The 16,742-nt window shown below is 37.9% G+C and overlaps 1 protein-coding gene across 37 annotated transcripts in view; it reads left to right on the top strand.

Moving 5' to 3' along the window:
* Positions 1-16,742, top strand: part of ptprsa (protein tyrosine phosphatase receptor type Sa) — a 361,627-nt gene that overhangs the window by 262,542 nt on the left and 82,343 nt on the right. For 23 of the 37 annotated variants that reach the window (XM_067415256.1, XM_067415253.1, XM_067415250.1 and 20 more), the window contains 3 exons: positions 6,557-6,750; positions 11,210-11,236; positions 13,678-13,795. The exons of 8 other annotated variants lie outside the window; for them this stretch is intronic. In XM_067415256.1, coding sequence (XP_067271357.1) covers positions 6,557-6,750; positions 11,210-11,236; positions 13,678-13,795 — 339 coding nt within the window. The remainder of the gene's footprint in view (positions 1-6,556; positions 6,751-11,209; positions 11,237-13,677; positions 13,796-16,742) is intronic. 6 more of the 37 variants (XM_067415261.1, XM_067415255.1, XM_067415284.1 and 3 more) reach the window with 1 other exon arrangement.

Here is a 16,742-nt window from a genome sequence, read left to right as displayed (position 1 = left end):
CACAACGTTTGCTTCAAACTGTATGTGCGCTGATTTGTGGAGAAAAAGAAAAAAGATTATGGCGGAAGAAATTGTTGGAGAGACAGAGGGAGCCAGGATTGTGTTCTGCAAAGACAGTTTGAGGTAAATAAATAATTTTGTAATGTGCTGCTGCTGTGGCTGGATGTGCAAATGTTTGGGCTTTGTTTCTGTTTGATAGAATTGTAAATATATCTATTAAAATACTGATATTCTGCTCTATAACTCCTCCCTGAACGCCCTGCTGCCCTGTATCTCACTCTTTCATTGGCTGTCGGTGTATTTTCAGTCAGAACGCAGTTCACACAGCAGGAGTTTCAATCGCCGACAGCTCCAGATATTAAGCATGCCAAATATCTCACCGGCGTCGGCGACTCGTCGGCGATTCTCTCTGATCGCGTCTTTGATCATTCACACTGCGTGATTGTCACTCGCGTGCACGAGCACCGATTTGCCTGTGATCTCGGGCATTTGTCGGCGATTTCGCAAAACCTGTCGGCGACTCAAAATCGGGGCAAAAATCGGGCAGTGTGAACTAGGCTTTAGTGTGCGCCCTCGTTAACTGAGTGACGGAGAACGAGCAGAGAGCCCACACACACGCTCTCTGTCTTCAAAGCCATCACCGTTCTCTCTCTCTCACTCGCGCATATCAATCAAAATCAACAGAACTGACAAAATGGTAAAAGGTCAGAAGACTGAATCCGTGCGCCACGTGGCGCGGTCGCACAATATCTTCCCTGAATTACTGCTGGATGTGAACTGTGCTCAAAAATCGCACCTCTTTTAACAGACGTTTGGCACACGCAGCTGACATAAACATACTTTCAAATACACGGAAAAATATCCTTAAGAAGTGTTTCTGTGATCAATCTTTTGCGTCGTTTTAACAGTCTGGGTTCACACATAACGTGTCCGCTTTTGTCTGATTCACGAACTAATGACTCATTTGAACCGATTCATTTGAATGAACTGATCTGTCTACTGAACTCAGGAATCGGTGTGTAATCATTTAGTCACAACACCTCTGAAATAAGAACGCAAGTGTGCTTACCCTTATTAAACAAGAGGGGCTAGTAAGAATTAGTCTTAATAATCCACAGCATTTTCATGTATTTATTTTGAGTATTTATATTGATAATGGGTAGAAAATTACCACAAAAAAATTAGTTTAGACTGGAATAAGGTGAAAGCAGAAAAACGCAAGTTAAATTGTATATGGCAGAGAATTAGACAATTTGTTTTTACATTTTTAATGCTGCTTTTTAATAATTGTTGCCAAAATAATGAATCAGTAAACCATGCAAACTGGGTACCATAAACCATAAACTGTGTAAAAATGAGGAACTAAAGAAACAAACATCAAGAACTCATACAAAATGAGATATCAAAATTAGATGAGCAAAAAAAGCAAGAAAAAAAAATGTTTGCTTTTATTTGACATGTATTGTCAGTATTGGGCTCACAGATCACGCGGGTAGGTACTTTTACAGTTGGGGTGTGTGTGTGTGGATGACCATGACTGGTCAGCTGCCACCGAAGACCATTTCTGACCCAGGAAAAACCCTGATTAAGAAACATTTACTAGACAAGTCAAAGTAATCGTCTTGCTTTGGGGAAAATAACTCAAAATGAAGAGAGTTTTTGCTTAAAATAAGATAAATAATCTGCCAATGGGGTGAGAAAAATAATCTTGTTTTCTGTTTGAATTGAGATCTCTGGTCTTTCACAAACACGTGAATTTCTCAGCTTTTTCTTCAAAATGTTGCTTTTTTTTTAAACTTACCCATAATTCAAGTGTTTATAAAAAAGGAAGGCAAGAATCTAGAATAAAATGTTTTTTGTTGTTGTTGTTTAAAAGAAGAGAGTCGGCTCTTTCTTTTGATATTCACTGCTAAAAATGCTTTTCTTACTTAGTATTTTTGTCTTGTTTCTAGTCCAAACATCTAAAGATTCTTACATTAAGAAACATTTACTAGACGAGTAAAAATTATTGTCTTGTTTTGGGGGAAAATAACTCAAAATGAAGAGAGTTTTTGCTTAAAATAAGATAAATAATCTTAGTGGCGTAACTTTGTTTTAAAAAGTGGGTGGGACATAAATTGCGTATCATATGCACGCCAAAGCTCATTTTGACATATAAGGGGCGCTCGTACGTCAAAATGAGCTTTGGGGTGCATATGGTAGGCAGTTTTTCGCGTGCATATGATACGCACTATATGGCGTATTAAGGGGGGTAGCATTGCTGATACAATGTTATATCAGATGTAAAATATGTACAATTACAATTGCAGAAAAATTTGTATTAAGATGTCCGGAAATCAATGAAATAGTTCATTTATTGATATAGATCTCGTTTAATTATTGCATCTAAACACAATATAGCATTTTCACGTGAATAAAGGTATATAGATTTGCACACTTTGCTTATATCCCCTGGTCTAGTCTGTTAAACTGGTCAGATGTTCTCGTTTCTAATCTGCCCTTGTAGACGATTTTTTCTCTCATCAAAACCAAATACCATCAGTACATCAAGAGCAGGGACAGTTTTTGTGTATTTTGTCTCGTGATCTGACCGGAACAAATAGAAAGTCTCTGCAGCGGCGTTATTAACGTTAGATTAAAGCGCTCGTCTGTGTGAAGACTGCAGGAGCCGCGAGAGAAATCTGCAGCACTGATAACAGCGGCAACGAGCGTCAGATCGCCTCTTATTTAACAAACGAACAAAATGATGCTCTTCTAGTTAACCAGAGATGTTTTGTTTGTATTAGTTAGGTTCATCCGTGAAGTGGTGGGGACATGTCCCACCCGTCCCACCCACAAATTACGCCTACACTCTAAAAAATGCTGGGTTAAAAACAACCCAAGTTGGGTTGAAAATGTACCGACCCAACAATTGAGTTGTTTTAACCCAATGGTTGAGTTGTTTTAACCCAGTGGTTGGGTTAAATGTTGCTTGAGACAACCCAATTGCTGGGTAAGAACAACTCAACCATTGGGTTAAAACAACCCAATTGTTGGGTCGGTGCATTTTCAACCCAACTTGGGTTGTTTTTAACCCAGCATTTTTTAGAGTGTATGAATGATCTGCCAATGGGGTGAGAAAAATAATGTTGTATTAAGATTATTTATCTTATTTTTATAATTTTGAGGTTTTTTTTCCCAAAACAAGACAATTACTTTTACTTGTCTAGTAAATACTTCTTGATTTAAGAATTTTTAGATGTTTGAACTAGAAACAAGACACAAATACTGAGTAAGAAGCACTTTTGCAGTGTATTGCATGCTCAGATATTCATAAAACAAAATATTCTATGAGCTATTCAATTTTGGTGAAAATGGTCAAAAAATCTGGCGGTCTGGCGCTTTTTACTCTTTAAACGCTGACAGAGGAAAGAGTTAAAATCATTTAAATTGAGTGAAAATGTTAACTAATCAGTGTCCAGACAGCATTTCAAAGCATCGCAGCATGTCATGATTACCCTTCAATAAAAACTACAATCTTTACTACATGAAAAATGAATCCGAGCTCAATTCATGCTTTAAAAATCTGTGCTTTACTGTAACGCTTACTCTCCTTAAGCCGCTGTATTTGGTTTTATTTCCCCCATTCTTTTTCCAGTGACCTTATATATTCCCTAGCAGAGCTTAGTGAGAATATAAATTCAAGATGGTGGATGAGGTGAGAAAAATGTTGATTATACGTCTGTGTAGACAGCTCACTCTTTTTTTTGGAAGCTGATCTATTGACTAGCACTATGTGATGAAGGAAACATTGACTTAGCATCATTTTCATCTGTCACATCTCTTTGTAAAAGCACTCGGACAGCTTATGAGCGCTGAAATAAATCCAGCCGGAGTAAGAAACGGTGTCGGACGTTCCCTGGTGACAGCGGCCTTTTTTCCGTGACTGACAGCGCTAGTTCGGGATACAAGCTAGTAATCAATACGGAGCTAAGATGGATGGTTTTGATGGGCTGGTAAAGCATTGTAGGCGGGTTGAGAGGGAGGGAACGCTTCCCCAAGACCTCGGATGGGAAATCTTATTTGACCAACCCCACAACATGGAGTTATTCGGGTAGTGATTGGTTACGATAGTCACATCCTCGGAGATTTGTACCATTAAAGCGCCTTGCACTGCAAAAAATTCTTGCATTAAGAAACATTTACTAGACAAGTACAAATGATTGTCTTGTTTTGGGAAAATAACTCAAAATGAAGAGAGTTTTTGCTTAAAATAAGATAAATAATCTGCCAATGGGGTGAGAAAAATAATCTTGTTTTCTGTTTGAGATTATTTTGCTTATCCCATTGGCATTTTGCTTATTTTAAGCAAAAAAAACTTTTGCTTTGTGTTGTAAGAATTTGTAGATGTTTGGACTAGAAACAAGTCAGAAATACTGAGTAAGAAGAGCATTTTTTGCTGTGTATACGATAGAGCCGGGCCCCAAAATACAGTACATCCCCTATTGGCGTCTTTTATTGACCGTCCAGGAAATCGGTCTCCTTACAGCAGTACTGAATGACCGGAGGTATTAAACATCAAGGCCTCGTATAAAAGGATTTTCATTAGCTCGCAGGTCTGCAGACAGCAAATTGATCAGAGCTCAGATAAGAAAGAAAGTGAAATGGAGGGGGATAAAATGGTTGCTTGGGTATATGGGGGTGTGATATTACATTTGATTAAATGTCCCTGAAGATGGGCGCTTAATCAGTAACCTGGTTTCACATAATTGAATCTACGTACCAGCTGAGACACTAGGGTTTCTTTTCAGCCGTGTTGAGGTGGGTGCTTTGCGCAGTCTTAAGGTGATCAATTAGGACTTTTTTTTTGTAAAAAATGAGTCTTTCTGTGCTGACTTAGACATAAATAAATATGTATGTTATTACCCTTACTCACATGTGTCTCATTTGGGACTATCTTTAAAATATGTCATGTAGATTCGAACATTTTCATATTTTTTTAATAGTCAAAAAACGTCTGGGAAGCCATTTTTAGGGTATGATATCTCAGGAACCACGATTGCTAGCTTTGTTCAAATTGGTAGATTGGAAGAAAAGCATGTTTTGTTCCCTTCCAAGGGGTTCATAGCCTCACCAGGATAGAAATATTTTCGAAACTGGCCTCTAAATTTGGTAGAAAGTGAAAAAAATGTGTAGACGAATGAGTGGTAATTGGGCTCATTAAAGACTAAAGATACTAATAAAAGTGTTTTGATGGTAAAACACCCATTTTAATCGATTTTTTTATGTCTCTTCTTTGGTAGAAAAATGCATTTCCTTTAAATCTAAGTGGTTCAGAGTCTCATCAGGATAGAAATATTTTCAAAACTGGCCCTAAAGTTGTTAAAAAAGTGTCTCGACCAGTGCGTGGTAATTGTTTTAACTGTGTTCATTAAAGACTAAATGTGTTTTGGTAGTAAAACAAATTCTGATTGATTTTTTGGCCCCTAAAGTTGTTAAAAATGTCTAGACGAGCAATTGCGTTTATTATAGAGTACCGGTAAATATACTAATAAATGTGCTTTGCTTGTACACTGCAAAAAAAAATCTAACTTAGTATTTTTGTCTTGTTTCTAGTCAAAATATCTAAAAATTCTTACATTAAGAAACATTTACTAGACAAGTAAAAACGTTTGTCTTGTTTTGGGAAAAAATAACTCAAAATGAAGAGAGTTTTTGCTTAAAATAAGATAAATAATCTGCCAATGGGGTGAGAAAAATAATCTTGTTTTGTTTGAATTAAGATTATTTTGGCAGATTATTTAGAATATTACTTTTGCTTGTCTAGCAAATACTTCTTGTTTTTAAGAATTTGTAGATGTTTGGACTAGAAATAAGACAAAAATACTGAGTACGAAAAGCATTTTTTGCTGTGTAAAATACATTTTTGTTTCCCTATCATGATGAAAATTGGTGGATTGGGAGAAAAATGGGTTCCTATCAAACCCAAGTGGTTCAGAGTCTCATCAGGGTAGAAACTTTTTCGTAACTGGCCCTTAAAATTGGTAAAAAGTGAAAAAATTCTAGTTTAGTGAGTGGTAATTGGGCTCCAACTGTGTGTAATTGACTTTTTATGTCCTTGTTATGATGAAAATGCTAAGGTAAATATCATTACTGCACTGTAAAAAATATATTTAAAAACTAAGTTACCTGGTTGCCTTAATCTTGAGTTCATCGAAATTAAAATTTTGAGTTAATACAATGAACATTTTAGAGATTCGACAACCTTTATTAAAATATTATTATACGATTGTGTAAGCATATTGGGTAATTATGTGTTTTATTTGTGAAGACGCAGCCAAATTGTGCTATTTAATGATTTATCACATTTTTTATGTGGTTCAGACACAATAATATTTTGAGTTTCTATTTATTAAACCAATTTCCTTCATTGTAACAACTCAAATTTTTTATTTCAATAAACTCAAAATTTCGCCTAATCAAAACCTACAGTACTATATTTAAAAAATGTAACAATCTAGTTATTAATTATCTCTAATTATCGCAAATATGCTGACTTCATCTTCTCCCGCCGCAGTTCCCGGGGCTCCCCCTCGGCGTGTGGAGGTCGAGGTGCTCAACTCCACCGCCATTAAGGTGATGTGGCGCTCACTGTTGCCAGGGAAACAGCACGGCCAGATCCGCGGGTATCAGGTGCACTACGTCCGCGTCGAAAACGGCGAATCCCGCGGCCTGCCCCTCATCAAGGACGTCATGCTAGCCGATGCACAGGTATGTTAGCACGATTATTAAAGGGTTACTTCAGTGATTTAGCATTAAGCTTTGTGTTTAAACTGGGTCATTAAAGGGTTAGTTCACCCAAAAATGAAATGTCTGTCATTAACTCCTCTCCCTAATGTCGCTCCACACCCATAAGACCTCCGTTCATCTTCACACACAGTTTTAGATATTTTATATTTAGTCCGAGAGCGTATGCAAGTGTATGCACACTATACTGTCCATGTCCAGAAAGGGAATAAAAACATCATCACAGTAGTCCATATGAGACATCAGTGGGTTAATTAGAGTCTCTTGAAGCATCCAAAATACATTTGGGTCCAAAAATAACAAAAACTACGACTTTATTCAGCATTGTCTTCTCTTCCGCGTTTGTGTTCAATTCTCAAATAAAGATTCAAACGGTTATGAATCAGTGAATCGATTCATGATTCGAATCGCCAATGTCACGTGATTTCAGCAGTTTGACTCGCGATCCGAATCATGAATCGATTCACTGATTCATAACCGTTTGAATCTTTATTTGAGGATTGAACACAAACGCGGAAGAGAAGACAATGCTGAATAAAGTCGTAGTTTTTGTTATTTTTGGACCCAAATGTATTTTGGATGCTTCAAGAGACTCTAATTAACCCACTGATGTCTCATATGGACTACTGTGATGATGTTTTTATTCCCTTTCTGGACATGGACTGTATAGTGTGCATACGCTCTCGGACTAAATATAAAATATATATGTGTGTGTGTGTGTGATGATGAACGGAGGTCTTACGGGTGTGGAACGACATTAGGCAGAGGAGTTAATGACAGACATTTCATTTTTGCGTGAACTAACCCTTTAATGTAGTAGAAATGTGAAATTATTTTTGATTTTGGTGCCTTCTAGACTGAGAAAATGTATTTTTGTCTCATGGGGATGAAAGACTACAACTCCCAGAATGCATTGCTTCACTGCCCTACGAGGCCCCTCGCACAGCCACCGCTACTGGAGCACTTTCCCACCGCGTTCATCTTCATAAAATCAGTTCAGTTAGAGAACAGACACTACGATTAAAAACTGAAGGTGTGTGTTCAATATAATGTGAGTGAGCCGAGCGAGAGTCAGGAGTCAGATCATTCAAATATACATATGCTAATGTTTCATCAACAAATGAGTTAACTGGTGGCCAATTAGCTGTTTTTATGCTATTGTTGCAACAAAAGCGCTTTAAAGTCTTCACACGGCCACTAGAACAAACGTATGAAAATCCTTTTATAAATAGTTTAATCTGTGAAGTTCTTTTATAGCCTCTAGAATGCTTTCCACAAGCGGTCGAAAACATCTTATCAGCCATTAGAACTGCACGGTTTAGTCAAACCTCTAATAAGTTTAACCTCTAAGGCTCTGGTGTCATAGATAAAGTCAACAAAAGCTGATTATGTCTGCCGTATTAAGAGCCCCGAGAGCTCCACAAAAACACGAGGCACTTGAGCATTGCGGTCACAATTCAGACTTGATTTAAAAGCACAAGCGGCAAAAAAGAAAGAAGAAAAAGCAACGAGCGCCTCTGGCTGCAACCTAAAATTATAATACCAGCTTCTGTCAGGAAAACAGCAGATATGAGGCGCCTTTTTCTCCTCACAGCTGCAAATATTACAGCTTTGAACAAACCGTGACTTTTGAGTTTATGCCTCTTGTGTTTATGATGGAATCGTTTACCACGGGAATAAGTTGATATTTAGGTTTATTCTGTACAAACGCTGACACATTGTGATCTTTTACTTGTTTGTTTTTCATTATCTAGTGGACTTAATGTTACAGAATTCAATTTTATGAATAGAAAGTGTAATTTTAGTATATACACTGCCAAAAATGCTCTTCTTACTCAGTCATTTTGTCTTGTTTCTAATCTTAATATCTCACAATTCTTAAATCAAGATGCATTTACTAGATCAGTAAAACGACATGAGATATTTTTTCTTGTTTTGTTGAAAATCAAATCTAAATGAAGAGAGTTTTTGCTTAAAACAGGCAAAATGATCCGCCAATGGGGTGAGGGAAATAATCTTATTTCTGATTGGGACGAAAACAAGAAATAAGATTATTTTTCTCACCCCGTTGGCAGATCATTTTGCCTGTTTTAAGCAAAAACTCTCTTCATTTTGATATTTTTCCTCCGGAAATCACGCAGAGGCGCTCCCAGAGCGGTGACGCAGCGTCTCGTTCCTATTCCAGGAACTAAGGTTACAGACGTAACCGAGACGTTTTGACCGATCACCTGTAAAAATACACGAAAGAGAGCTCATTTAATTTAATTTTGTACTCTATTTTTTAAACATCTAAATAGTTTTATAATATTGCACTGCAAAAAGTGCTTTTCTTACTTAGTATTTGTGTCTTGTTTCCAGTCAAAATATCTAAAAAATTCTTACATTAAGAAACATTTACTAGATGAGCAAAAGTAATTGTCTTGTTTTGGGGAAAATAACTCAAAATGAAGAGAGTTTTTGCTTAAAATAAGATAAATAATCTGCCAATGGGGTGAGAAAAATTATCTTAATTCAAACAGAAAACAAGATTATTATTCTCACCCCATTGGCAGATTATTTATCTTATTTTAAGCAAAAACTCTCTTCATTTAGAGTTATTTTCCCCAAAACAAGACAATTACTTTTGCTTGTCTAGTAAATACTTCTTGTTTTAAGAATTGTGAGATATTTTGTGTATGATATGATGATATGAAGCAGTGTGTACTTCTGTTTTAGTTAGTATATCGAGTTAAGCTAAAGCTTTCAATAAGTTTAAGTATATTTTTATTTTATTTCAGTTAACATTTTTTTCCCCAAGTAATTTGTTTTTTTAATAGTTTTTGCTAACTATTATAATCCTTATATGTTGTGTCCAGTAATGTTCTTAGTCTTTTCTCCTGACTAGAAATTAAAGGGGAACTAAATTAAATACAGTAGTATTTTTAAAGGTCCCGTTCTTCGCGTGTTTTCGAATCTTTGATTGTGTTTACAGTGTGCAATATAACATGAGTTGATGTTTCGCGTGTAAAAAAACAGTATTTTTCACACAATTGCCTTATCTGTACCGCGCTGTTTCCTCGGTCCTAAAAACGGCCTGATGATTTCCTTGTTCTATGAAGTCCCTCCTTCAGAAACACGTAACGAGTTCTGATTGGACAGCAGCTTAGCGCACTTTGCCTGGAAAGGTCCCGCCTCTTACCATAACGGGGCGATGCGAGCGCTGAATGCGCGCTCTTCTCCACGCGGGAGAGCAACGAGACCACGCCCCCTATTTTGCGTGTTCTTGTGGGCGGAGCTTTAGTCAACAAACGGTTCTAGTGACGTCATCACAGCAGGAAGTGCAGCGCTGTAGTCCAAACCGGCCGCTCGCTGTAGGCTTTGAAAGGGAACTTCTGTTAAATAAAATATCTCGCTTGCCATTGAACTTTATAATTTTACAGGTATTATTTATGCTCTAACAGCAACATTACACACTAACTAAAGTTTGAAAGATGGGATCACGAAGAACGGGACCTTTAAGAATAATTATTGGGATATCTTGTTTTGCTCATATCGCCCACCCCTACTCATCTATGTTGTTAGCCAGCGAGATAAAATGATCTTGCTTATCACCTGAATTGTGCAATATCAATATAGAATACATCACATAAAGTCACATTTTACAGGCATAAAAAGTTGGAAATACAATATCAATGTCCTTGAATGGGCAAAGGATTGTTCTGTTATATTATTTTTGAGCCTTGTGCACAGTCCTAAACCCTTGCAAAAATATCTCATGTCACTTTATGTATCTAGTAAATGCATCTTGATTTAAGAATATTTAGATATTTGGACTGGAAACAAGACTAAAATACTAAATAAGAAGAGCATTTTTTGCAGTGTATTAGTATTATAGTATATTAGCAAATCATTTATTAAATATTTTGTCGTCACATATTGAATAATTGTTTAAAATATATATTGATTAATCATTTAAATAACTTTTTTAAATTATTCTCTGGGAAAAAAACCTTCACATTTTTTGTCGAAGTTTTGTTTTTCAATGAATCGGATTAGTTCGTTTTACATATTGATGTGAAAAAGGTTTTTTGGTGTAAAAAATATCAATCGAATTTCTTGAGGTGAATTTCTTTAGCATTGACATTTCTTTGCAATATTTCTTAGAAGTTATGATTATGAAATGATTATGATTATACCAAATGAAATGGCCAAAAAACAGCAGGAATGACACGCTCAGATAGCGGCGGCCGCTCAATTTCCTGCCTCGTCTTCAATCTTCATGATTTTTTTCACCCTAATCCACACTGACCTACTTTAAAACACTCTGCCGTTCTTCCATTTCCTTGGCACTTTTACCTTGTTTCGTCTTACGCTTTCCTCTCTTTCTTTCTTTCCTCTCCTTTAAACCGCGCTCCCTCTTTCTCCTCCGGGTGGGGGATGTTAGTGGGAAATGGACGACACAGCTGAATATGTGAGTATGGCTGTCGGCTGATCTGAGAACCTGTGATGTTACATCAGACCCACGTCTAATGATGGAAACCATCAGAAAATGGCCTCTCAGTGTCAGACGTCTTCAGTCTCATGTAAAGAGTCTTCTTGTATTGCGTGATTTTTTTATAATGAGCCGATTTTTGTCACTGAGCGAAAACAACTAATGCAATCTCATGTCCATTGTGCAATGTGTAACATATTAATGGTGCACAGGGGAGATGATGTAACATCAGGGCTCTTTTATGCCTGGCATGGACGCGTGTGTTTTGTGCTGTGATGTTGTGCTATCTTTTGGAGAAATGGTGTGTTTTTTTTTATCATAAATAGATCATTTGTGTAACCCGCAGATTGCATGCACAGGTTGGATGTGAAGCTCAGTTCTCTGCCGGATCCGCAGGTGCTTTTTTTCCTCCGCGAGCATTTGCCGTTAATTTCCTCGCCATCATGCGCGCTGATCAAAGCTTACCCGCTTTCACGTGAAATATTGGGAAATAGGGGCCCGTGTGTGTGTGTGTGTGTGCACAGCTTACCAGCCGACCCCTAGATATTCATTATTCTGACACTCTGTTTGCTCAGGCTGTGTCGAATTAATTCACAGACATGTGTTATAGATGAGCCCGAATCGTAATCCATAACCTGGTCAAACTGGATGACTCGCTAAATGCCAATAATAATGAGACACACTGCAGTATATATCAATAGAATATATATATATGCATTATTTATAGAAATATTTATAATATTGTGTGTGTGTGTGTGTGTGTGTGTGTGTGTGTGTGTGTGTGTGTGTGTGTGTGTGTGTGTGTGTGTGTGTGTGTGTGTGTGTGTGTGTGTGTGTGTGTGTGTGTGTGTGTGTGTGTGTGTGTAAAAATGACATTTATAATGATACAGGAGATTAACCTTAAGGAGCTGATTGAAAAAATACGTATAATGATATAATACAATTAAATATACGATATATATGAATATTTATATTTTAAATATTTTATAAAAGAAAGTATTTAACATACACACACTTGGATGGATGGATGGATGGATGGATGGATGGATGGATGGATGGATGGATGGATGGATGGATGGATGGATGGATATATATATATGGATGAATTGATGATGGATCAATGAATAGATAAATGGATTGACGGATGGATGGACAGACGGACGGACGGATGGATGGATAAATTAATGGATGGATGGATGAATGAATTAATGGATGGATGGATAAATGGATGGATGGATGGATGGATATATATATATGGATAAATAGATGATGGATGAATGAATAGATAAACGAATTGACGGATGGATGGATGGACGGATGGATGGACGGATGGATGGATGAATTAATGAACGGATAGATAAATGAATAGATGAATGAATGGATTGATTGATGGATGGATAAATGAATAGATAAATGGATTGACGGAAGGATGGATGGATGGATGAATAGATGATGGATAAATGAATAGATAAATGGATGGATGGATGGATGGATGAATAGATGATGGATAAATGAATAGATAAATGGATTGACGGAAGGATGGATGGATGGATGGATGGATGGATGAATAGATGATGGATAAATTAATAGATAAATGGATGGATGGATGGATGGATGGATGGATGGATGGATGGATGGATGGATGAATAGATGATGGATAAATGGATGGATGGATGGATGGATGGATGGATGGATGGATGGATGGATGGATGGATGAATAGATGATGGATAAATGAATAGATAAATGGATTGACGGATGAATGGATGAATAGATGATGGATAAATGAATAGATAAATGGATTGACGGATGGATGGATGGATGGATGGATGGATGAATAGATGATGGATAAATGAATAGATGGATGGATGGATGGATGGATGGATGGATGGATGAATAGATGATGGATAAATGAATAGATAAATGGATTGACGGATGGATGGATGAATGGATGAATAGATGATGGATAAATGAATAGATGGATGGATGGATGGATGGATGAATAGATGATGGATAAATTAATAGATAAATGGATTGACGGATGGATGGATGGATGGATGGATGGATGGATGAATAGATGATAGATAAATGGATTGATGGATGGATGGATGAATTGATGTGTATATATTCTTTACAAATGTATAGTAACAAATAATTAATTTTAATAATATTATTAAACTTTATATAAATGATTTATAAATATAAAATCAAAAGTTATTTAATGTGATCAGACATTCTGAATGACCGTGACACGTTTTTAGATTAATATGCTTTAAAAAAAAAAAAAAGCCGGCATGAAACAGATAGCGGGTCGTGACATTGAGAAGAGGCCAAACTGCCGCCGTGCCCCTACAGGTGACGTGTTGTAGAGTCTTTAAAGAGTCCAGGTCCTAACGTCGCTCTTCATGTCCATTAAACACAGGAGATGGTCATCGGGGGTCTGCAGCCTGACACCACCTACTCCATCACTGTGGCAGCCTACACCACTAAAGGAGACGGAGCCCGCAGCAAGCCCAAGCTGGTGCTGACCAAAGGAGCAGGTCGGTAATAATAACGCTACCATTAGCCCAGCTCCACTGCACCGCGGCTACAGGAGCAAAACCAACCCTCAGGGACTTCAGTCCAATTAGGAAAGAAACAAACATGGCCTATATAGTGTGTCTGGAGTAGTTACAAACTGTAGGGGGATGGATGGATGGATGGATGGATGGATGGATGGATGGATGGATGGATGGATGGATGGATGGATGGATGGATGGATGGATGGATGGATGGATGGATGGATGGATGGATGGATGGATGGATCCCCTAAGGATGAGCTCAAGCCCGCTCTACATTTTTTCCTAATTTTAGAAGCCGTTTCGCTCGGATGTACATCATCACAATAAAGCGATCGCGCCGTCCGTTACACACCGAATTTACAGGAGTAATGAAGATGAGGCGGTATATGATATGAGTAATGAAGCCGAGGCGGTATATGATATGAGTAATGAAGCTGAGGCGGTATATGATATGAGTAATGAAGCTGAGGCGGTATATAATATGAGTAATGAGCTGAGGCGGTATATGATATGAGTAATGAAGCTGAGGCGGTATATGATATGAGTAATGAAGATGAGGCGGTATATGATATGAGTAATGAAGCTGAGGGTATATGATATGAGTAATGAAGCTGAGGCGGTATATGATATGAGTAATGAAGCTGAGGGTATATGATATGAGTAATGAAGCTGAGGCGGTATATGATATGAGTAATGAAGATGAGGCGGTATATAATATGAGTAATGAGCTGAGGCGGTATATGATATGAGTAATGAAGCTGAGGCGGTATATGATATGAGTAATGAAGCTGAGGCGGTATATGATATGAGTAATGAAGCTGAGGCGGTATATGATATGAGTAATGAAGCTGAGGCGGTATATGATATGAGTAATGAAGCTGAGGGTATATGATATGAGTAATGAAGCTGAGGCGGTATATGATATGAGTAATGAAGCTGAGGCGGTATATGATATGAGTAATGAAGCTGAGGCGGTATATGATATGAGTAATGAAGCTGAGGCGGTATATGATATGAGTAATGAAGCTGAGGCGGTATATGATATGAGTAATGAAGCCGAGGCGGTATATGATATGAGTAATGAAGCCGAGGCGGTATATGATATGAGTAATGAAGCTGAGGCGGTATATGATATGAGTAATGAAGATGAGGCGGTATATAATATGAGTAATGAGCTGAGGCGGTATATGATATGAGTAATGAAGCTGAGGCGGTATATGATATGAGTAATGAAGCTGAGGCGGTATATGATATGAGTAATGAAGCTGAGGCGGTATATGATATGAGTAATGAAGCTGAGGCGGTATATGATATGAGTAATGAAGCTGAGGGTATATGATATGAGTAATGAAGCTGAGGCGGTATATGATATGAGTAATGAAGCTGAGGCGGTATATGATATGAGTAATGAAGCTGAGGCGGTATATGATATGAGTAATGAAGCTGAGGCGGTATATGATATGAGTAATGAAGCTGAGGCGGTATATGATATGAGTAATGAAGCCGAGGCGGTATATGATATGAGTAATGAAGCCGAGGCGGTATATGATATGAGTAATGAAGCCGAGGCGGTATATGATATGAGTAATGAAGCCGAGGCGGTATATGATATGAGTAATGAAGCCGAGGCGGTATATGATATGAGTAATGAAGCCGAGGCGGTATATGATATGAGTAATGAAGCCGAGGCGGTATATGATATGAGTAATGAAGCCGAGGCGGTATATTATATGAGTAATGAAGCCGAGGCGGTATATGATATGAGTAATGAAGCCGAGGCGGTATATGATATGAGTAATGAAGCCGAGGCGGTATATGATATGAGTAATGAAGCCGAGGCGGTATATGATATGAGTAATGAAGCCGAGGCGGTATATGATATGAGTAATGAAGCCGAGGCGGTATATGATATGGGTAATGAAGCCGAGGCGGTATATGATATGAGTAATGAAGCCGAGGCGGTATATGATATGAGTAATGAAGCCGAGGCGGTATATGATATGAGTAATGAAGCTGAGGCGCTATATGATATGAGTAATGAAGCTGAGGCGGTATATGATATGAGTAATGAAGCTGAGGCGGTATATGATATGAGTAATGAAGATGAGGCGGTATATGATATGAGTAATGAAGCTGAGGCGGTATATGATATGAGTAATGAAGCTGAGGCGGTATATGATATGAGTAATGAAGCTGAGGCGGTATATGATATGAGTAATGAAGCTGAGGCGGTATATGATATGAGTAATGAAGCCGAGGCGGTATATGATATGAGTAATGAAGCCGAGGCGGTATATGATATGAGTAATGAAGCTGAGGCGGTATATGATATGAGTAATGAAGCTGAGGCGGTATATGATATGAGTAATGAAGCCGAGGCGGTATATGATATGAGTAATGAAGCTGAGGCGGTATATGATATGGGTAATGAAGCCGAGGCGGTATATGATATGAGTAATGAAGCCGAGGCGGTATATGATATGAGTAATGAAGCCGAGGCGGTATATGATATGAGTAATGAAGCTGAGGCGGTATATGATATGAGTAATGAAGCTGAGGCGGTATATGATATGGGTAATGAAGCTGAGGCGGTATATGATACGAGTAATGAAGCCGAGGCGGTATATGATATGAGTAATGAAGCCGAGGCGGTATATGATATGAGTGATGAAGCTGAGGCGGTATATGATACGAGTAATGAAGCCGAGGCGGTATATGATATGAGTAATGAAGCCGAGGCGGTATATGATATGAGTAATGAAGCCGAGGCGGTATATGATATGAGTAATGAAGCTGAGGCGGTATATGATATGAGTAATGAAGCTGAGGCGGTATATGATATGAGTAATGAAGCCGAGGCGGTATATGATATGAGTAATGAAGCCGAGGCGGTATATGATATGAGTAATGAAGCTGAGGCGGTATA

Source organism: Pseudorasbora parva, chromosome 14, assembly GCF_024679245.1.
Source record: "Pseudorasbora parva isolate DD20220531a chromosome 14, ASM2467924v1, whole genome shotgun sequence".
Taxonomy (NCBI): domain Eukaryota; kingdom Metazoa; phylum Chordata; class Actinopteri; order Cypriniformes; family Gobionidae; genus Pseudorasbora; species Pseudorasbora parva.
The sequence above is the reverse complement of the archived record's forward strand: the minus strand, read 5'-3'. Positions and strand labels throughout refer to the sequence as shown.